The following is a 24,770-nucleotide window of genomic DNA, read 5'->3' as shown; positions in this document are numbered from 1 at the left end:
AAATTAGTGCGACATACAGAAAATTCAGTGATGGTTGCAAGAAGTTCATTAATAAGGCAGGAAATATAAGTAAGTAGAATAATTTGGAATGGTAATAAGATGGTAATGCTAATAATGCTAATAACAATCCTAATAAGGATTGTTACTGTAAACGTGAAGATGTGGATATGCATGTGTAAATCTATAGAACTATGTCTAGCAAATTCAAAATGTGTCTCCACTAGTTAACCAGAAAACAGTGTAGCAAAAGTCACCTCTAACTGTAGCCTGTGTTTCTTGTTTTGGCAGACATATCACATGGAGACATTCTGAGGAAATCTGAGTTATGTCTATAGCATTTATGAGTTCTCCAATGGGGACATCCCCAACAAAGAAAGGCAGAACTATCATAGGTAAATAAAATCAAGGACAGGTAGAATCCACAGACAAACTGCAAATTTAATTACTGATAAATTCCCTTTGCATTTAATAACTCTTGTCCTGTCTGTGTGGCCTCTTATTGGGATACAATGGATTACGAGATACAATAGCCTCTTTTTATCTGACATCTATAAGCAGAATTGTCATTCCCCTCTCATGAGGAATTCAGATGTGCTGCACTCAAAAGACACTCAGAGTCTAATTCCAAACATAAACTAGACTCATGCATTTCATCTCAAATCTGGGAATTCTTGTATTGATAACTCTATAGAAAGAATACAAGATAACAGGATAGACATACCAAAAAGATGACTAAGCCCTATAGACATTAAACAAAAATATAATTTTCCAAAGGGAGATTAAAACAAAAAAAAGGAGAAAAAAATTGCTGTGGATCTGAGAACTCTATTGTAGTCAAGTGAATTTTTTACTCCAATTATTTACTTCTCCCTGTGCCCATGCTCCTCACCATGTAACACTGAAATTTCTCTCAGAAAGAGTCACATGTATTTCCCCACCCTTTTGGATACAGCCTAAAACTTGCTTTTGGCCAGGCACAGTGGCTGACATCTGTAATCCCAGCACTTTGGGAGGCTGAGGCAGGTGGATCACCTGAGGTCAGGAGTTTGAGACCAGCCTGGCCAACATGGTGAAATCCTGTCTCTACTAAAAATACAGAAATTAGCTTGGCGTGGTGGTACATCTCTGTAATCCCAGCTACTCCAGAGGCTGAGGCAGCGGAATCGCTAGAACCTGGTAGGCGGAGGTTGCAGTGAGCTGATATTGCGCCACTTCACTCCAGCCTGGGTGACAGAGTGAGACTGTCTCAAAACAAATTCATTTAAAAAATAAAACTTGCTTGGACTAATGAGATGCAGGCAGAAGAGTTTGCCAGCTGTATACCAACATCTTATGTAGCACTGTAGTTTCTGCTTGCCCAAGTGTTCTGCAGCTGTGACCATCAGAAGAGCAGGAGAGACACATGGATTGGAAATGACTCCAAGCACAGGCAAAAGCTAAACCTGGCCAGACCTGGAACTAGAAGCAAAGCTACCCAGCTGAGTCCAACCTATATGAAACTTCCGAGTTAATCTACATGCGTGGGATAAACAAATGCTTATGTTTGAAAACCATTAAGAGCTTGAGGTTATTTCTTACACAGCATTCTTGTTACAATGGCTACCTGATACATTTATAAATTAAAGTGGGCAAAATAAATATTCTTCCCTTCTAGCTGTAAAGAATCTGTAAAGAATATTTCCTTCCTCCTGAGATTTAGCTTTCATTTATTTACAATGAAAGTCAGCAAATTCATGCCTGATTGAAAGAGTGTTACCTCCAATGAGTTCATTCTAGGTTGACCACTGACTTTTTTCCTCATTATCATGCTGACAATCATATTGACTTTCAAATGCTTACCCTTTCTCTAATGTGTTGGGGATACCAACCCCTGTATGACCTCATCTGTAAACTTGTGGGGTTAAGTGATCACTGGTTCTTCAGGGCCCAGACTTCCAAGGAGAGATGTGTGGAAGATCACAGCATGGTGGGCAGAGGAGGAAAGCTAAACAATAGGAGTGCTAACCTATCAATCAGCATAACTCTGCTTCCATCTGTGTTAGCTATGGATTCTTCATGTGGAAAGTCAGTTTTACTGTTTAAATATCAAAAACTACTAGACCAGATGTTTTCTAAAGTCTTCTAATACTCAAAGCTCTATGATTACATTTTTATTTTGACCACTCTCTTCTCTTTATTTCTATTCCCATGACCCTAATTTAAGACACTATCACCTAAACTCCTGTATCACTTCCTAACCTGACACCTGCTTTAAGCTGTAAATTGTGTCATTTTATTCCCCTACTTAAAATGAGAGAAAATCCAACTTTAACGGGGCCCCCAGGCTCTCCCTATCGCTCCAGTTCCCCACCTTTCATCCTGGCTTAGAACACACCCCACTCTTCATCACCTTGGGGTTTTCTCCCATGCTGTTCCCTCTGCTGGAAATGCTCGTCCTCTATTCTTTGTGCCCTTCAGTGTCATGTTATAAGTCGGCCTCTCAGGCAGACTTTCTTGGATCACCTAAACTACAGAAGGCCCCACTTGACCCCTATCATTCTCTATGACAGCACATTCTTCTTTCTTTCTTTGCACTTATGACTTACAGTTATGGAAACATTTGTTGGTTGTTACATTATTCAACTTCCTATTAAGTATCAGCTCCAGGTGGACTGGGCTGAAGTTGTCTGGTTTATTTTTGTATTTTTAGGACCCAAAGCAGTACCTGGCACATAGTATATATGCAATAATATAGATGAGTGCATGAACTAATGAACTTCTTAGCTTTTGTCAACATTTTTTTCTACCACTTTTCTACATCACATAACATTTCCCTAGAACATGTGATCTTAGTCTTTCATTTGCTTATACCTGCTCTCTTAGTTACCTTCCTTAAACCATGCATAATGTTCCTTATGTTCTTGAACATTAGAATTTTCTCTGCAACTTTCTTTATTCATCATACTTCCCTTTTCTTACTCTTTTCATGTGCGAGTGGTCACTATCTGGTAGGTTATGGGAGATTATTATAAAGCTGATCCCAAATCTTAGAATTAGATTCTATTTAGGATAAAATTAACAAGAATAGTCCTTCAATAAATGAGACCAGATAGCTATAGAAGTAAATACTCTATGCCACCTGACTGAGGTGACTGAGGAGTTTGGCAAATACCTAAATTTCAAGTAAGATGACCAGGAAATGGTTTTAGGAAAAAACAATAACAAAAAGTATATCCTAGCTAATTTCATTGACCTCCGTCAGAAGAAAAGAAAAAAATAAAATAAGTGCTTGGTTTGTGTATAGCCTAGAAAATATGGACACAATGAACAAATAATGTGGAACTCCATTGCTGGAATATGGATTTTCCAGCAATGCCTGGAATAGAGAAACAACATATCTGATAAAGGTAATATTACGATTATCAGAGAAATGAAGGCTGTGGGAGGGAAATGTATTGGTCACAAGCTCTCACTATTGTTTAAATGCATCACCTAAGAGGATGCTTTGAGAGTAGGCATGAGGCTACTGGCTGCTGAAATGAGAGCTCCCTCTGCAAGTGAAGAAGCTGGCATTTCGGCTTAGGCAGCGGTCTCTGGTGAGTTGGTTTAGTATGAGTCAACTTACAAAAATTCAATCTATTCTGGGTGTACTGAAAACATTTAGTTTCTTGATCTGTAAAGCCAAGATCCATACCTTAAACCACAGTTCTGAAAGAAAAAGGCCGAGCCTGGGCAGTCAGTAGCCTTCCTTGGACTCCAATTATATCTTGCCTGGCTTTCTTTCCAATTCTCATATGAACCACACTCCATTTCTTGTTATTGGCCATACCTATTACTATCAACCTGTTGATAATTATACGATGTACTTTCGTGAGCACGTGATTACACAAAATGAAATTAAGAAATGCAAGTGTTTTTTTGTCATGGTGGCAACCTGACACTCCTTAGAACTAAGACACAATGCCATAATTTCTGTGAGTGCAGTCCTAGCATTCCCCTTTTACTCAAAGTTATAAATTTGGATAATGTCTTGGAAAGTTGTTTGGGAGCTCATAAGCTACCTGTAGTAAACAGCATATGGGACAATTAATAAAGAAAGGTGTCAGAGAAAATACCAAAACTTTTCAGACCTGGGACGGAAATCTTCCCCGCAGTCGGATGCTCCATCTCCATAATAAGGCCGTTGTGCAATACCTGAAAAGGCAAAAACAGAGAGAAAAATAACTTACAAAATAAAACTATCTTCAATTACAAGGCATGGATGGTCATCTATTCAGTCAACATCAAAGAAAGATATGGCAAAACACAGAGATGTTTAAAATTTTCATTTGATAGTAAATATTTGACATAAAAATGTTTCATCTTATAATACACCAAATGAAGCCAAAAAAGACTAGAGGATTCATGGACTAGAAAACATTTCAATAAGACCTTCCCACTCTTAAAATTTTTATTTGCCCCTAAATACAGCAGATGATTTCCTCTCTTTCATCTATGGATGCTCGCCTAATATTAAAGCTCAGCCCTTTCCTGCATAACCTTATGGCAGGACTCGGCCAAGGTCAAGAAATAGCACCTCGAACAGAGCAGCACACTGGGGTGGTACACATGCTCCTGGAAATCTGTGCAGCAGAAGGTATGGGGAGTCAGTCCGTTTGAAGAATAAATCAGAGTATCCAGAAGGCTTGGTGACTGCTGGAGGTGGAAAGATTCAAGGCTGCTGTGACAAGCAAATGAGCAGCAGACAGCAAATCTAGAGGAGACCCAGGTCAGAGGCGTGCACAGGGAAGCTGAACCAGGAACGTTTTCAATGGTGGTCAAGACCTTAAGCAAAAGACTAGAGTTCAGAAACAGGATTCCAGGATACTGGAGTAAAAAAGCCAGAGACTTCATCCCAGAGGGCTGATTAGGTTCTCATGCAACGGTGAGGCAGGAAATTTAAATAATAATAATAAAATCAAATAAATTTTTCCACATTAAATTAATTTATTTCAAAGACAACAATAAGTATATTTTTATAAATTTTTATTCTCTATAATAACTTCAAATATTCTATTTTATCTAAAAAATACAATAAAATCATAAAAAAACTAAACAAACCTAAAACTACAATTATCTAAACACCATAATAAAAATTATAAAATAAACCAATACAAAACTCTTTAAAACAAAACCTAAATAATAAACACCTAAATTACTTAACAAGAATCATATACAATCCTAAATTATAAACCTATTTTAATTTAATTAACTATCTTTATCCTGCCTCTATATCCCTACTTTCACACACTATAAACTTACTTCAAACTAACCCACCCCCTTTTATAAAATATATATAAAAATCAAATGCTATCTTTATTCTAAACCCAATCTTTAAACACTAAATCTACTAAATCTAAATACACTCAATAATAAAAAATACCTTCCTTTATATACCCCAGAATCTCTCTCTAATCCTCCTAACCCCACAACAATGGGACCTAGACAGGTATCTAATGTCCCATCAAGAACATAAGGTAGCCTTGGCTTGGGATTAAGATCTAAGGCCAGTTACTAGTGCAGGGACATTCTACCAGTGCCTGAGAAGAGAAATATACTTGATGCTGAATCACTTGACTGCTGAAATGAAGCAACTTAAATCTCTGGCAAATGAAGGCTGGAATGTTTCCCGGGGGTAGGCAAAAAGACAAAATCTGCAGTGCCCTCCAACTATAAGTGGTGGATGAGCTGAGGGCATGGAACCAAATTCTGGAATATAAGTGTTGAATTATTAGAGGCAAAATGTTCTGTGATACACAAATAGAAATGCTACTTTTTTTTTCTTTTTTTAAAACAACAACAACAACAACAACAAAAACAATTAGAGGCTACCTGGTTATACCATCTCAAAGAATCCAACATCTATTACTGGAACCTCAGGAAGACATTTATGGGTATCTTACCTATAAATTGTGTTTCACCTGCATTATCTACCAAGCAGAGAACCTCTCTCTTCCTGTCCTGTACGTGCATCTAAAGGACAGAAGTATTTCAGTGGCACAGTAATCTTACAGACCACAATTTCATGCCAGCATCCGAAAGAGTGGCGGTTACAATGGTTCTACAGCATTTTGAGCTTCAGGTAAAAGTAAGATTTGCCTATCTACCTTCTTACCATAATCTATTCACAGAGTAAAAGAGCATGGAATAAAGAAACTAATAAAATGTTTTCTCACTTTGCTAAACTCAGAGAAAGAGCTTAAATTTCTTGGGTTTTATTCATTTCTAGTGAGTTTTTGGTCACATCATAAAATAAATCATCAATAAGACAACTTCATGGGTGACTTTTTAAGTGTAGAACTACAGTTTTGCTATGGCTAAATATTCTGGCTGCGCCTGCTTCCTTTCGGAATGGTTACCACTTTTTGGGTGATGCTCTTTAAACAACGATGTCAACCTCCCTCATTGAGGATGATAACACATCACACAGAGATTCTTTCTTTTGGGATCACCGGGTTTGTACTCAAGAGCTGGCCAGATAAAATTCTCGCCAGTGTTAGAATTGTGCTATAATTTAATTCTGGTGTGGCTCGTTCTCAGCACCCGCCCAGCACAGCTTCCTCCTATGTGGGGGTGGGGGCTAAATGCCAACGGGAGGTGCTAAATCTCAGTTCTACTGAGGACAGGAACAAAAATACCGAGCTAAATTTCACTCAAAACAATTATCTGCACACTGAATCATTCTTCTCTCCTCGTATCTCTGTTGCCCTCCTGACTACCTCTTTGTAATAACACTGCAGTGCTACTCACGAAAGACAAAAGTGAGTGTTCTTAGCTAAATATAACTTAACTGATAGTGTTGAAATTAATTAACGCTGAATTTTAATCATGTAGCAAACGTTAAGTGTCAAACGTGAAAGGGTAGTTGGTAAAGGTCAAGGGACATATGTCAAAGTTTTGTGAAGCAAAAGCTAGCAGTTGATTGAAATTTTCCACGGAAGTAGTTTAAAGAGTGTACTTTCTCCACCCCTACGCCGACTGCTATCTATATAGGATATTTTCAGTATGAAACTTTAACCTTATCAATGCCTTTGCATTGAAAACCATTCTGTTTTAAGCAAAAAATTTAAATTCTTCTTACGTTCGGCAGAGGAAGTTAACTGCAGTTTCTCATTTGCTGTAGCATGCATGCAATTATGAGGCAAACGGGCTGGTGTGAGCCCCATGTTCAGAAGGAACGGATGTATTCCCCTGCTTGGTTGCCACCCACCTTTTTATATAAAGTGTGAAGTCCATACGATTCCATAGGCTTTCTTCGCGAATCAGGTCAGAATATCCCACAGAACAATGCGGTCTGTGGCAGTGCTGTCCCTGGAAACCCTGCCTAATGACTTGGAATCTTGGAAAACTCTCCAGCCTTGTTTGTGGGGCGAATCCTGCTCTGCTTAGTAACATATTAGAGGATTTCAGAACCCAGGAAGTCTGTCTGAATTCTAACATAAATCTCTCCTGCTTCATTACCCTTTCAGGTTTTACCGTTCAACTCCCTTTCATGTTTGACACTTAACTTTGCTACATGATTAAATTTGTCTCCTCTAAACTTCATTGGAAATGAAGGAACTACCTGTTACCACTATTTGCCTAACATTTTTTGGAGAATGGTTACTAAATGTTTCCTTGTTCTTTTCTCATCTGGCCCCAACACCCCAACCTCTACCACCTTAACCTAGAAATTCAATTTAAAAACGCTTCGTTTTCTGACCAGTAACAATTAACTGCTACAATTTCCTTTAAGATGTTCAAGGCTTGAAGAGAGTTTCATGCCTTGGTGCTAGGTCTGGCCCTTCGGGGCATTCTTTATTGCATATTGAGTTATTTCAATATAAGGCAGGGAATTTCTCTAGAAATTTGTAGTGAATTTTGTCCATTTGGCAATGTCTTTGGATTTTACTGTTTTCTCCTTCATTTTACTTATTTTATCCTTCCTAGTCTTTCATGGTTTAGTAGCTCTTCTAAATTCCATTTCTTCTCCTTGAAATTTCAAAAGCCTATTCTTGACAAGAATAGAATTGTAGACAGTGCGCCAACCTCTTTAGCAAAGTATCAGGCCTATTTAAATAAGGTCTCTCTTTCTTTCTCAAGCATTTTACAGATTGACAGCCTAATGACAGAGTCAAATGGTAATGTATTAATGATGGGGGGAAAGAGTAAAATGTATACCTTAAAGTAATGTGGGAAATAAAAGTTTAAGTGAAAGTAAGAAAGTCTTTTTATAAAGTCCTATGGCAGAAATGGCAGAAGAAAAAAATTTGTAATATAGCGCTAGCAAGACAAAAAATGCAAAAAATAAACATCGATACCCTTTCTATAGACAGTGAAACTATTTATGGAAAATGAGAGAGGAATATTCAAACGAAAAGACATGAAATTACATACACAAATGATATCTGTAAACACTACACTGTCCTTACACATATCAAAATCAAAGTAATACCATCAATGGCATTAGCAATAATGCACAAAAGAGAACTGACCTATCTACTCACAGTGAATAATGATATGACCTATTCATTCAATTCAACAAACACCATAGCACTCATATGCTAGGCAAAATGAAGAAGCTGGCAGTAAAAAGATGAATGAACCGGCATTAAAAATGTATGTAATTAGAAGAGAGGGTACAGAATAAGAGAGCTTTTTTATAACAGTCAAATAAATTGTTATAACACAGTTTAAGCTCCATAACAAAGGAACAAATCCAATGAGGAGCAAGTAAGTAACTCTGCTTACCTTGAAAGAAGTTGATGATTTGTTAGATTAAGAGAATATGACTTAGGTCGGGGAGTTTAGTAAAGACCAGAGAACAAAGATAATATTGAAATTAGATGTTAAGGTTAAAAACAACAATGATAAATGTAATAACAGCAGATGCTGCTCTACAAAACTCCTTAAGGGTCAGGCATTGTGTTAGGAGCTAAAGCTTTATTCGTTTAATCGTCTCATTAACCAGACTAGGTAGGAAGTACTATCTTCATCTCTACTGATAAGGTGTTAGAAACCTAGAGGGGGTATTTGTCCAAGATTTCACGATTATTAAGTGGCTGATCTTGGATTATAATTTAGGTGTGTCTAATTTAGCCAGATTCCTGGCAGTTGGAGAGAAAAAAAAAATGGAAAAGCATTATTTGATTTACCATTAAAATAACTAGTTGATGTGGTCAATTCTGTAAAACAAATTAGTCACTTCAGTGGGGAAAGAAAATCAGTCGAACAGATTACATGGCACCATGTGGTCCTATTAGTTAATAAACTGACCTGCACCATTGCAGGTAGCCAAGGATACTCTGGCACCACAGATACAAAGGCTGTGAAAATTGGAAGGATTTGAAGGGAATGGACCCAGAGGGTGATACTGGGCAAGGCACTTAGGTACTCTAAGGCTCAAAACACTCATCGGTGGCCAGGCGTGGTGGCTCACACCTTTAATCCCAGCACTTTGGGAGCCGAGGTGGGTGGACTGCCTGAGTTCAGGAGTTCAAGACCAGCCTGGCCAATACGGCAAAACCCCACGTCTCCTAAAAAAAAAAAAAAAAAAAAAAAAAAAAAAAAAATTAGCCAGCCATAGTAGTGTGTGCATGGTGGTGTGCACCTATAATCTCAGCTACTCGGGAGGCTGAGACAGGAGAATTGCTTGAACCCAGGAGACAGAGGTTGCAGTGAGTCAAGATTGTGCTACTACACTCCAGCCTGGGTGACAGAGAAAGACTCCATTTCAAAAAAAAAAATTAAAAAAATAGAAAATTTAAAAAAAAAGCATATCAGTAAAAAGGGGATAATAATATCTCTTTCTAAGGGAAGAAGTGAGATGATGAGTATAAAGCTCTGAGCATAGGCCCTGGTGCAGAGTGTGCTCATAGGAAGTGGCAACTGTTTTTCCTGTTACCAATAGACGGGGTTCAAACTCTGGCTCCATCAAGTTCAAGATGTGTGGCTTTGGGTACATTCATTGAACACATATTAAATGTACTAACAGTAATGAATGATAATTAACAATAAGCCTTAAATACATATTAATGTTCCAGGCATTGTTAAGTGCTGAGGAAAAACTGGGTCACAGAAAACTCAAGGTCATGCCCTCAAGAAGCTTACTGCCTTTTAAGGGAAACTTTCTAATTAAGCAGAAACCACTGGTCTGTTATTGTTACATAATATTATCTGTTTTGTCCCCTGCTATATGCCCAGTGCCATGAATGTTATCTGGCACTATCTGGTAGATGCTCAATAAACATTTACTGAATTTTTTTAAATTAAATTGAATTAACTGAGTAAGTTGCAGGTAGTTCCTTTTGGTTTCTTTACTTTACAGAAGTAGGGGGGAGTGCCCTTGTTTTAAAATTTAATGAATGCCTAGAGTTCTCTAGACACAAAACTGTTTTACTGAATTTCCAAAATACAGTCATTTTTAGGAACTTAGATATCAAGTTCCAGTGTTGCCTTGAAATTTCTGCAGTTTTCTAAAGCAGCTTCCAGCTGATCTTGAATCTGCCATATACACTGTACATATTTTAAGACACTCCAGAGGCCATGCTGAGAAGCTCTGCATGGACAATGGTCATTATCAGTAAAGGAAAGCCAAGAAACATGGGCATGCACATTTATACATGTGAATGAAATTAATCTACTCAACTTGAAGAAAACAATTACAGAATTCTTCATTAGGAATACTCAGAAAACCATTTCTAAAACACACACTATTTTACTAAGCAAAAAACGCTGGAGCAATATTCTTTATTTCCCATTTTAGCAATTTAGTCATTCCTTTAGCATAATAGGAAAACAACCTTGGAATAATATTTGAAAGGTTACACAACTGAAGGCAAAACTTACCATGAATATATTAAAAAGCTAATTCAACTATTTCTGAAAACTGTGCCCTCAAAAAATGCAAAAACAACATAAATTCATGAAAACAAATTGACATGAAAATCCCTAACTTTACTTGGATCAGGGGTCCGCAAACCGGTACCATGGTCCATGGTATCAGGGGTCCGCAAACCAGTACCAGTCCATGGCCTATTAGGAAGCGACCCGAACAGCAGGAGGTGAGTGGTGGGCAAGGAGCAATTATTACCAAAGTCCTAGGAAAGTTTTTTTGTAAACTTTTTAAAAAGTTTATTTTAAAATTTATATGGAAAGATTACAGCCTCAGAATGGCTTAGACAATCATATAAATAAAAAAGTAAGAGATAATTACTCTATCTGATATTAAGATATACTATATAACTGCTAAACACTAAGTAGGTACTAGGAGAATATCACATTGGCAGAGAGACAGACACATACATCAATAGAACAACAGAGAACTCAGAAATAGATCCACACAAATATGTCCAAATAATTTTTGACAAAGGTACAAATGCAATAGAGGAAGTAATATAGCCTTTTTGACAAATGGCACTGAAACGTGTATCGGAACTGGGGGGAGAAAGAATCTCAACATAAAGCTCACACTGTAAAAAATTAATTCAAAATGCATCATAGACTATAAAATTTGGGAAAATAAACAGGAAAATATTTATATAAATATTTAAATAATAAAATAAACAGGAAAAACCATGGTATATCCATATTATGAAATACTCCTCGGCAATGAAAAGGAACAAACTATTGATTCACACAACAACCTGCATCAATCCTAAAGGAATTGTGCTGAGTGAAAAACACCATTCCAAAAGATTACAAAGTATATGATTTCATTGAACATAGCATTCTTGAAATGACAACATTCTAGAAATAGAGAACAGATTGGTGGCCTCCAGAAGCTAGAGAGATGGGAGTGGAGGGAAGGGAGGTGCAGCATGTGGCTATAAAAGGGCAGCAGGAGAGATTTTCATGGTGATGGAACTCTTCTCTATCTTGACTATATCATTGTCAATGCCCTCAATGTGATACTGTAGTATAGTTTTGCAAGAAGTTACTATTGGGGAACAGGGCTACATGGGATCTCTCTATTATTTCTTGTAAGTGCATGTCAATCTATAATTATCTCAAAATAAAAAGCTTTTTTAAAATTATGGTCTCCTGGGGGATAATGTAAGAGGGGACTCAATTTTATTTTCTCAGCTAGAAATATATTGATGAATAGAGTTTTAGTAGAAAACATTTTTATCTTGTGCCTAATTTTAAAGGAAATGTACTTAATGCCTCATCACTGAGTATGTTTGTGACAAGGAATAATGGGCATACTTTATCAAGTTATAGAATCTATTCCTAGTTTGATGAGAAATTTTATTATAGATGTTTACTTAGAGCAAATGCCTTTTAATCCATCTACTGGGAGGATCATATAATTTTTCTCCATTAATCTGATCACTTACAACTGCAGTGAGTGATCAAATTTATTGTCTTGTATAATTTTAGAATAATTACCTCTTTCAGGTGAATTCAAGTTTTTGTTGACATGAGGTGACTTGAACAGTAATGCATTTTGTTTTAAAGTTGGTAGCATCTAACATTACTAAAGCTACACTGGCTTCATTTTGGTTTGTATGTTCTTCTTACATCATTTTTTAACCTATAATATGCAACCTTTCTAAGTTTTTAGTTTCAGGTGTATCTCTTGAAAATAGAAAATAGCGGGATTTATTCTATCTTTGCCTTTTAACTGAAAAGTTTACTGCATTTACATGAATTGACATTTTTGATGTCTGAATGATATGTTTGAATTCATTTTAGAATCTTACTTAGTGCCTATTTTTGGTCTCCTATAAAAAAAATTCCCATTTTGCCTTATTTGAGATTGATTGAGATTGTTTCCTCACATTTACTAGTTTGAAGATATATACCTTATCAAAAGGATTTTTTTTTTTTTTAAGATGGGGTCTTGCTCTGTTGCCCAGGCTGGAGTGCAGTGCTGCCATCTCAGCTCACTGCAACCTCTGCCTCCCGAGTTCAAGCAATTCTCCTGCCTCAGCCTCCCGAGTAGCTGGGATTACAGGTGCGTGCCACCACACCCGGTTAATTTTTGTATTTTTAGTAGAGATGGGGTTTCACCATGTTGGCCAGGATGGTCTTGATCTCCTGACCTCGTGATCTGTGTGATCATAGGCATGAGCAACTGCGCCTGGCTTTTTTTTTTTTTTTTTTTTTTTGAGATGGAGTTTTGCTCTTGTTGCCCAGGCTGGAGTGCAGTGGCACGATCTTGGCTCACTGCAACCTCCATCTCCTGGGTTATAGTGATTCTCCTGACTCAGCCTCCCAAGTAGCTGGGATTACAGGTGCCCGCCACCACCCCTGGCTAATTTTTGTATCAAGATGAAATTTTTTTTCCTTCAGAAGTCTTAACATGCATATTTAACTTAACAAAATAAAAATTTAATCAATACCAGTTATCCCCATACCAATTATATGCCAGAATCCAAATATCTCCCTACCAATTTATATGCCAGATGTTTTCAAATTTTCTTGGTTCCCCGTATTTTTTGTCTCTGTACATTTTTCATAATGTCCTTAGGCAAAAAGGAATACTGTTTTGTGTATTAAGTAGTATTGTTTTGTTTATTAAGTAATTAAAAACAGTATGTGTTCATATCCTAATAACTGAGTAGTCATTTGAAAAAAATAATAGACATAAATTATAATAAAAGAAAAAAATAATATCTTTATTTGATTCTTAGCCACCATTACTTCCTAACAGTATATGTACACCTGTTAGGCACAGCAAAACTTCAATCTTGCAATTGAATCAGATATCTCCATCCATATTTCTTGTTTTATATTGATTTTCTCTTGGTACTTGCATTTTTTTCATAGCTACATCTACCCAAAAACCGAGTTTGATCAAATATGTTTATCAAAGGAATGTAGAGTGATTCAATGTCGAAGCTGTGAACTTGAACACACTCTGTGCTGTGTCCAACATACATTGCCCTGTTTCCCTAGAAATTATAAACATCCTGCAGTGCCCCTGCGCATTCACTAGGATGTCATGAGTGCCTCGGTACATAGTTTGAGAACCACAGTCACCTGCAATTAGGTTCAGCATTTTGATTTTCTGTTTTTTAAATCTGGAAATCATTATTATCAATACTGTTTTTCAAAATCAATGATTTTTAGCTTACTGTATGTTTATCCTAATTTTTGATGCCCATTTTTTTTTTTTAATTTTAGGCTTTCCTTTAGCGGCCATATTCTCTCTTCCTGTAGAATGTTCTTTACAATTTCCTTACTCATCTGTTCAGAGTAAGTTCCATAGTAAGCTGATTTTATTTTCCCAGAAGTTACTTTGCTTCCAATCTAAAAGAGTTGTATTGTTTGTACATTTCTAAGCTGATAGTTATCTTCTGTTGGCATACTGATGATATTATTCCATTGTCTTCTGAGTTTCACTATTGTTTTCAAGAAGTCAGCCATGATTCTAATTGTGATTGCTTTGTAGGTAATCTGTATATTTTTCTCTGGTTGATTTAAAGATCTTCTCTATGTCTTCTGTTTTCTACAGTTTAACCTCCATCAGTCTAAACCTAAATACCTTTTTATTTAATCTATTTAATTTTTACTTAATCCATGTAGTCTTTAGGACTTCCTAAGTCTGAAAAATTATGTCTTCAAAAGTTTTGGAAAATTCTTAAGCATGGTAAAATATTGCCTCTGCCTACTCTCTCTAGCTTCCCCTGGAACTGCATTTATATATATACATTTATATATATAATATAAGATATAATACATTATATAAACATTATAATAATATAATAAATTACATATATAAAATTAATGAAAATTTTAGCTATATATTAGATGTGATCACTCTATATTAGTCTCTGCCTCTCTTGTTTTTCCTCTGTGTGTGTGTGTCTCTCTGGGTTGAGTTGTAATTAATTTATTCAGATCTATGTATCCCATCATGAATTCAATCTTCTATCTAATCTACCATTGCTGTGCAGTTGTACTTAATCCAGAGATGATTTGCATTTTATTTTTCTAAGTGCTTAAGGGCACCTCTGAAATAGAACCAAATTAAACTTAATTTTCTGTTTGGTGGTTTTGGGCCACCAAGTAGAATGAATTACTCTCCTATATATAGGACAGTAGATTTGTCGCTAACTCATCTCCTCACCCCAGAAAAATGAGAGATTTTCTTTTTATGCATTTCCTTCAAGAGCCATAGTCAAACAGGTTAGAATATCTACTGTTTCCTTCTTCAGTCTTCAGTGGCAGGTTTTAAAATTTGTTTGCTTTCTTTTTTGTTTTGTTTTTTACCTAGTTCATCCACTGATATTGCTGACTTTTGGATGTCCAATCTTTATTTTGAAGTTTCTATTCTATCTCCCATCTAGTGTGGACTTCAGGATTCTTGTTACATCCTCATTTCTTATGGCCCACAAAGTTCAGGTTCTAAGCCAGAGTATTAGCAAATGAGGGTTCTAGTGCCTGCTTCTCTGCATGCATGTTTTCTCATCATTTTTCTACTGGCAGGATTTCTCTGGTCATATAGTCCCCCACATTGTCAGAAACAGGGGTCCTCCAGATGTCACTGCATCCTCTTTAAGATACATTTGAAGTCTTAATTTGGTGTTCCAACCTTTCCCAAGACTAAGTAGCCCAGAAAATAAGAAAAATAACAACTATTAAATCAAAGAGGAAATACAATAGAATCCAGTGAAATACAAAGGTGATTTATGAGCTTTAAAGTAAGGATATTCGAAGTCCAGACTTACATCTTTAATTCTATCCTTCTTGGCAGTGGGGCCTTTAATTAAGTTATCCCAGAACCAAACTACAAACTTTCAAGTTAAGAAAGCATTCTTTCCCCTCCAGCACAGGAGTCTGCAAAGTCCTGTGAAGGGAACCATTCCAAGTGGTGGTCAGCAGGGTAATTTTGTGTGTGCTGTCTTCACTTAGCAAGAACCAAATAACTCCTTCTTTCTTAGGAATTTTCTAGTTGCCCAGTGGAAAACCTGTGAGTTTTGATTAGTCCTAAGAACATGTCAGGAGGCTGTATACATATTATATTTCTGACTGGATTTAGTTCTCTCTTCCCCAGAGACTGAAGATTCTAGGCAATAATTTGGGAGTCCAGTCTAAGAGGCAGAAGCTATCTACTTTATTAATGAAATGATGCTTCATCCTTTTCAGAAGTCATTAAGGCAAACATTTTTCCTATTATTTTACATTGGTTGATCAAAAACTCATCACTTAAATGTCTGCCAACCATTCTATTTTTTTTGCAGGGACCAAAGTAACAAAAGAGAGTAAGGAGGAAAAAAAGTCAGTTGGACAAAAATATGGCATAACAAAATAAAAAAAAAATGCACATGGATTCTCTGCATGGGCAGAGTTTTCTGTGTGACTTGTCAGGGTTGGACAGTCCAACCAGCACGAATGTAAAGCAAGGACAGAGTGAGTGTGAGAGGACCATGCTTGACACGTGCCTAATATCGAGGTGGCAATTTGCATGCACTAAGACACAGTGAAATAGATTTTTCATTATTATCTCTATTTTATATATGAAGACATAGATTTGAGGAGGTAAAGTGTAATAATGTAAGTTAAAGTAAAATGTGTCTATCTGACAGCAGAGCCTATGATCTTTCTACCACACTTGTGTTTGTCTCAAAAGTGTTCAGTACAACTTTCCACTATAATAAGATTCTAGTATTGCTGATCTGGGTGCAACATGGACATAAGAAGAAAGAGTCACTGGAGACACAGAATATTCCAAATGATTGCCATTAGCAATTTGTCATTTCTTCTGCTGGTCCAAGTGCTGCCTGAGAAAATCAGGTATAGTAAGATGTAAGTAATCTTTTATGGAGACCTTCCTCTTTGTCTCCTTGAGGGTAGTGTGTTGTAAACTCTACTGAAATTAAATCTCCTTTGGGTTCGAATTGCAACAAGGCATCTCCTAATTTGATGTAGCAAAGCTTTCCCTTAGTAAGTCCACAGGAATAGGAAGGATGTAACAAAACACTAACATCTGCTTCCTTAACAAATTTTCTTTTTTTTTTTTTTTTTGAGATGGAGTCTCGCTCTATCGCCGAGGCTGGAGTGCAGTGGCCGGATCTCAGCTCACTGCAAGCTCCGCCACCTCACCGGGCTAGATATTTGTATTTTTTAGTAGAGACGGGGTTTCACCATGTTAGCCAGGATGGTCTTGATCTCCTGACCTCGTGATCCGCCCGTCTCGGCCTCCCAAAGTGCTGGGATTACAGGCTTGAGCCACCGCGCCCGGCCAACAAATTTTCTTAATAAAGTCATACATGCCAAATATGTTTAAGACTCATTATCACTCTTGATACAGTATGATACAAGTTTAACCAGGAAAGGTTTTCAGCATCAGGAAGCCACAAAGGAAACGATGTCGTGGCACATACAATATCCGAACAGACACAAGGCCGAGCAGCGGTTGATAAATGTGCAGATTACTCAGTCCTCTGCCATGAGGAAGCAGTATCATTTGTTTGCTTTATGTCAGCTATTCTAGAGAACCATAACACCACAGGGGGCAATCAAGTGACAGTCCTGTGGCTACAGAAAGACATGGACACTGCACATGGCATCTTCCTGGTGCCTGATTCATTATGCCAAAAATTTGCTCAGGCTCAAAAAGGCCAGAACCATTATGATAATTAACATGTTTCTAAGACTTAAAAACACTAAGGTGGTGGTCCTAAAATTCAATAAACTCAGTGTTTTCATTTTACATTTTGGTTTGCTTTTCCTGGGAATTTGTGTGGATGGGGAAATACTTTGCTTGTTGCAGGCAGATAGATGCATGTTTGCTCTAGGCCAGGCGATAAGGAGAACTATTTTAGGAAGGAGCCTGTGTGACCAGGCCTGGGGGAGATAATATTGGTAAGTCGGAGCTCAGTCACTGATAACTTTGTGGGCAAGTGACCCTTTGTATATGCCAAGAGATGTTATCAGGGAGAAAGGGTTGAGTCATGTATATGTAATTCTGGCTTACACTAGTTGGAGTGTGGGGCAGAGGGGTAGAGATGGAAATACATAGAAACTAAAATGAAGGGACATGAGTCCAGTCAGGAGTCAAAGCTGAATTTCTCTCAGACACATTTGTGTTCCCAGCTGACTTGGCTCACAATTTCTTTTTTGTTTGTGTTTTTGAGATGAAGTCTTGCTCTGTTGCCCAGGCTGGAGTGCAGCAGTGCAATTTCAGCTCACCTCTGCCTCCTGGGCTCAAGTGATTCTCCTGCCTCATCCTCCCAAATAGCTGGGATTACAGACACGCGCCACTATCCCTGGATAATTTTGTATTTTTAGTAGAGTGGGGGTTGCACCATGCTGGCCAGGCTGGTCTCAAACTCCTGACCTCAAGTGATCCACCCACCTTGGCCTCCCAAAGTGCTGAGATTACAAGCATGCTGGCTCACAATTTCAATCAGGTGTCATCAACCTGCCTTACAGACACACTGTTTCAGCATGGATATCACGCTATCACATCTCAACACCCAACCAAAAAAGTGGTTCCTGCCTCTGCCCTGCTTGAGTATCAGGGAGAATGCTGCCTTCTGAGTTCCAGCTGTGTGGTGTGTCTTCTTATTCAGATCCAGGCTTTATCTTTTGGGCCTGACACTTGACACTGCCACACTGGTTTGGACATTTTGCTTTTGCTCAGAATAAAGACTTTCCTTGAAGTTGAACCTATGTCCAGTGCCCACCTCACTTTGTCTAGTCCTTGAATCCAACCTTACACTGCCTATAACAGGTTGAATAATGGTCATCCAAAGATCTCAAGTCCCACTCCTAGATTATGTTACCTCATTTAGAAAAAGAGTCTTTTCAGATGGGATTAAATGAAGGATTTTAAAATGGTGCAATTACCCTGGATTATGGGAGTGAGACCCAAATGCCATTGCCAAGTGTTCTCATAAGAGAGGCACGGGGAGATGTCACAGATACACAGAAGGGGAAGCAGCAACGTGACCAGCCAGATAGGGAATGGAGTGATGCTGCCACAAGCCAAGGAACGCCTATAGCCTCAGAAGCTGGAAGAGAAAGTAAAGATTCTCCCCTAAAGCCTTCAGAGAGAGTGCAATGCTGCCAACACTCTCATTTTGAATTTCTGGCCTCCAGAACTGTGAGAGAATAAATATCTGTCCCCTTAAGCAGTCCGGTTTGTAGTAATTTGTTACAGCAGCCCTAAAACAAACTGTATCCTAGTTCCTGAGATATACCCACATAGATTATCAGGAGCTAGAATTCTGTTTAATTCATGTACCCCTATCTAAACAAATAACCCCTCCATTTGAAAAACAAACAAAGATCTGAATCAATCTTCTGGTCCAAAAGAGACTGACTTGCTACATAATGCAGAAAGGAATATTTCGAGCAGCACATAATCACGATGAAGTCAACTAGATGGTATTCTATTACAACTATTTTCACAAAGAAATATTATTGTTTTCATCCTATGTTTCACTCTTTTGGAACTAGCTTTGCCACTCTCAATAACTTGGAAAAACCAAAAACCAAATACTGTTTTCACACCAAATTTACATTTCTTCCACTTTAGCGATTTGTTTTATGCAAATGACCTGAACTCAGGCACAGGTTGGTGATTCCTAGGGTGGGGCGGGTAGGGGTGGGGGTGGTGTGCACCATGTAAATGCAGATTCATGCTATCCTCACTCTTTCGATTCATTTCTAAGATGTAATTATTTTCTGAGGATTCCTGAAATTGACTTTCTCAAGTTTTTCTTTCAAGTATGAAGGATAATTGATAATGCTGTTTTTTCCTATAAATAAGAATATTCCAAAACCAAAATAAGGAGATGAGGAACAGGTATTTCAAAGAATCCTGATCTTATCTAAAATAATTGTGGACTAGTAGAGGGAACACCTACCAATTTTGGTTCTGCCACCAATCAGATGAGAGGGGTTGAGTAAAATTCTTGTAACTTCTCTGGACTTCTGTCTCTGCACTTTTAAAAACTGCACTATTATGATTGACCATGTAGCCTTGTTAAGATAATTAGATGAATTGAACTACTTTCACCTAAACACCCTTGAGAAACTGTCAAGGTCAATAGGGCTACCCCAAACTCATTGTCACCCTTCCTTACACCTGCTCCTCCCAAATTCCCTACTGACCACTAGCACTCCCATTCACTCAGTTTCCCATGTCTCACACCTGGGAAATCTCCTTGACTTTGTCCTTTCTAACAACTTGCCACTTTTGTCCTTCAGTCAAGTTAAATTCCTTACCAAGTCTATTACTTGTCCATTCATTGAAGCATTATTCACAATACCAACATATGAATCAATATTAGGTGTCCACTGGTGGATGCATGGCTTTTAAAAAATTGGTATGTGTGTGTACAATCAAATAATATTCAGTCTTAAAAGAGAAGGTGATTCTGTCATTTGCAACAACATGGATGAATCTGGAGGACATTATGCTAAGTAAAATAAGCCAGGCATAGAAAGACAAGTATCACATGATTACACTCATGTGTGAGATCTAAAAAAGTTGAACTCACAGAAATATAGAGTAGAATGGTGGTTGCCAGGAGCAGAGGGAGAGGGTGGTGGAGAGATATTGGTGAAAGGACACAAAATTTCAGTTAGGAGTAATAAATTCAAGAGATCTATTGTACAACATGGTGATTATAGTTAATAACAACGTATTGCATTTTGAAACTCACTGGAGAGTAGATTTTAAGTGTTCTCACCCACAAAAAAATAAGTATGTGAGGTAATGCAGATATTAATTAGCTCAACTGAGTCATTACACAATTTATGCATATTTTAAAATATCACAGCATATGTGAGAAATATATGTAATTATTATTTGTCATTAAAAAATAAAAATAGACCGGGCGTGGTGGCTCACACCTATAATACCAGCACTTTGGGAAGCTGAGGCAGGTGGATCACTTGAGGTCAGGAGTTTGAGACCAGTCTGGTCAACATGATGATACCCTATCTCTACTAAAAATACAAAAATTTTTAGTATTTTAAGGGCCTGTGGTGCACACCTGTAATCTCAGCTACTCAGGAGGCTGAGGCAGGAGGATCACTTGAACCTGAGAGGCGGAGCTTGCAATGAGCCAAGATCATGCGATTGCACTCCAGTCTGGGCAACAGAGCGAGACTCTGTCTCAAAAACAAAAACAAAACAAAACAAAACAAAATACCATCTGAATGAACTCTCCAGCGTTCAAATTCAACCGTGTCATTCCCCTGCTTCATGTTCTTCCCTGGACCCTCTGTATTAGCAGGACCCAGCCAAGCAGCCCAAGGGCACCATTTATATTTTCCTTGGCTTGCACAGTGTTTCATAATCATTTTCCATCTTAATTGCCAAGATTGAAAATTTGGAGATTTCACATACAAACCCGGATTTATGAATTTCCATGAAAAATAAAAGGGTCTGGATGCAACCAGACCCTTGGATATAACCTACATGAGCTGAGAGGTAGCTCTTCTCTTTAGCAGTGGCATGTGTTTTCCTGCTTTCCACAGTACCCACCACTCTCACTGCTGGTTACCCCATATGATTCACTCACTGATTTCATTTGTCTAGCGTCTGGTGGTATCTGAACCATAACTTTTGGTCTACGAGATAAAGTCCAAAATTTAGCATGGACCAAAGGCCCTCAGATTCCTACCCTGGACTACTTTTCTCATCTCATCCAAATGCAACATCAAACACCTGTAGATTCCTGAACAACATACTCTTTCAAAAAATCTCATTGATTTTTAATATGCTTCCACTTGCCACCACCTCTACCACATCTCCAATATTATCTTCTTTGCAAATATGTGTCCTGCAAGACTCTACTTAAATGGCACTACTTTAGTAAAGCTTTATTTGGTCAGCTCAGAACAACTTCTGTGCTTCCTCTTCTAATGCTACACACAATATAGAATTTATGATGTTGGTTTCCAATAATCTGTGGACATATAGTCCCTGAGAAAAGGGGCCATGCTCACTGAGCTTTATATCCCTAGCCTCTAGCACAGTACCTGATATATACAAGTGTTAATATCTGATGGCTAAAACAAACAAACAAAAATGGAGTACTTATCCACTACTTGGCATGCAGCAAGTACTAACAAATTTGGTTTGACTTGGAGTAAATAATATTAGGTATCACAGACTAGAATTAAATATTAATGAATTTCACTTTGGATCCAATCAAAAGAGAAAGTAATAGCATCATAGTGTAGTGTCTGACTGTAGGCTCTAGAGTCAGACTGTACTGATTAAAATTCTAGCCCAGCTACTTGTCAAAATGCTTTAATTATCTGTAAATAGGAATTTTAACCTGCTTCCAAGGATATTGAGATGATTATATGACTTACAAAACACTGAGGAGCATTTGGCACACAGCATTAAACAAATTTAGCTGAGATTATTGTTATTGCAATTATTATTATGGTTATTGTTTTGTTATATAAAGCCTTCTTCATCAAGAAGTCTCCCTTATGTAGCCACTCCACAGACTGGACCTATAGAACAGCACTGTAGTGAGACAGCTATATTCAGAGGTCTTCTATATCACTTACATAAGGTAAAATATATATATATATATATATATATATATATTCAGATAAGTCATAAAGCCTTCATTTCCCATAGATAGGTATTTGAAGAAACTCCTCCTTTTGTTCATTTCCAATTTAGTCCTATATAAATATATGTAATTGAAGAAAAGCTATTCTAAAACCACAATAAAATACCATCTATCTATAACATATAAATATGTATATTCTTTTTTTTTTTCCTTTTCTTTTCTTGAGACAGAGTCTCTCTCTGTCACCCAGGCTGGAGTGAAAGGTACGATCTCGGCTCACTGCAACCTCCACTTTCCCAGTTCAAGTGGTTCTCCTGCCTCAGCCTCCCAAGTAGCTGGAATTACAGGCACCCACCACCACGCCCAGCTAATTTTTGTATTTTTAGTGGAGACGGTGTTTCACCATGTTGGCCAGGCTGGTCTCGAACTCCTGACCTCAGTTGATCCACCCGCCTCAGCCTCCCAAAGTGATAGGATTACAGGCATGAGCCACTGTATATGGCCTAAATATGCATATCTTTAATAAGGACGTAACTTTCAATGGTGAAAGAAGACATATAATTTTTACCTTGAAGGTAAAGGCATAAATTTATATAATGGGTTTAGTCAATATATATACAAAAAAATTTATAAATACTCTTTGACTAAACCTAATATTCTTCATCTTTTTTAAGGAGATAATTTAACAAAGAAAAAAACCTTATGCGTAAAAATGCTCATCTCAGAATACTTGTAGTATTATCTAATTGGTCAGAACCTGTCTAAAACTAGAATAATAAATAATAACACAGATATATGCTAGAACATTGAGGAAATAGTAAAATTATGTTCACAAAGTTGTTTAACAACATGAAAAAGTTACTAAGTAAAAGTGCATAATGTAATTTTGTATTAATAAACGAATCCCCAATATTAAGAGGGAAAAACTGAAAGGAAATTAACACTTCTTTCTTAATAGGCACTAGAACTATAAATTTTCCTGGGTTTGCAAAATTCTCTTTCTGCACATAGTAACTAAACATTTCAACTTTATGACCTATGCATTCAGAATTAGACAAAAGGTTACATTAAATCGACAAGTACATTGTTTATCAATGATCAAAGTTTGAAAAACTCAGTTCTAATCTGAACTGGATGGCTATATGGTGAGATACAGTTATTTCTTGCTGAGCCTCAGCACAGATATCAGACATGAAGTACACAACAAAGTTTTAGGTGGCATAGTCTTCATTTGTCAGTAAAGGTGTATGATAAAAAAACTATAAAAGCCTTGGAACTTGACTAAATAAAAATTGCTTACAAGAAATGAGAATGGTCCAATGGGCTAGATTCCACAGCTGAAAATGAAGAAAGATACTTGGCAAACAGTTTCCAAAATGCTACAGCTTTATATCAACCAAGACTAGGGAATCAACAACTGTGACTTAGAAATGCAAAAGTTAATTTGTATACCTTGGATAAGCTGAAAAATAACTTCCAAGGGACAATAATAATAGATTTCCTGCCAAATAAATCATGACACCTTTGTACATAGCATTGAAAAGTGTACTGTGAAAGGCAAAAAAAGGAAATCTCACAGGTCAAGAAATCCTTGTACAGAGAAAAAGTAACTGCCTTAGCTAACAGTGAGCAAAGGAGTCACTAATAATAGCACGATACCATGACTACTAATATATTATTCATTATTTCACAGCCCATAGGGCCTCACCTGTTTCTCCAAACACAATATACGTAGTCATTTTAGCCTTTTCAGTCACACACTACTCTGTCTCGAGAGCCTTGTTTAAGTACCCCATTCATCTTTCTCCTGCCATGCAAGTGTTATGCCTTGTTTATATAACATTCTTTGCGGTCTTAGTGCACAGTCCTTTGGCTATGGGTCCTAACCCCTTCCCTGATGATCCCACTGTTCCTCCCATGAAAATTCTTATTCCAAGCAGCACCTCTGCAGTCAGGTACAGTGTGTGTCCTTACGGTGGCGGTAAGCCAACCCATTGTCGATGTCTGATTGGGGTGCCTGAAAGTGAGGGGGAAAATGGAACCAAGTTGGAAAACACTCTTCAGGATATCATCCAGGAGAACTTCCCCAACTTAGTAGGGCAGGCCAACATTCAAATTCAGGAAATACAGAGAACGCCACAAAGATACTCCTCAATAAGAGCAACTCCAAGACACATAATTGCCAGATTCACCAAAGTTGAAATGAAGGAAAAAATCTTAAGGGCAGCCAGAGAGAAAGGTCGGGTTACCCACAAAGGGAAGCCCATCAGACTA

General features: G+C 37.5%; 1 protein-coding gene across 2 annotated transcripts in view; it reads right to left on the bottom strand.

The window, feature by feature from the left end:
* The window catches only part of SUGCT (succinyl-CoA:glutarate-CoA transferase), a 740,869-nt gene that overhangs the window by 114,733 nt on the left and 601,366 nt on the right, over nt 1–24,770 (bottom strand). For both annotated transcript variants that reach the window (XM_023226372.3, XM_023226369.2), the window contains one exon: nt 4,110–4,173. In XM_023226372.3, coding sequence (XP_023082140.1) covers nt 4,110–4,173 — 64 coding nt within the window. The remainder of the gene's footprint in view (nt 1–4,109; nt 4,174–24,770) is intronic.

The sequence above is a fragment of the Piliocolobus tephrosceles genome, chromosome 8 (genome assembly GCF_002776525.5).
Source record: "Piliocolobus tephrosceles isolate RC106 chromosome 8, ASM277652v3, whole genome shotgun sequence".
NCBI lineage: Eukaryota > Metazoa > Chordata > Mammalia > Primates > Cercopithecidae > Piliocolobus > Piliocolobus tephrosceles.
Note: the sequence above shows the minus strand (reverse complement) of the source record. Positions and strands in the feature narration are given on the sequence as shown.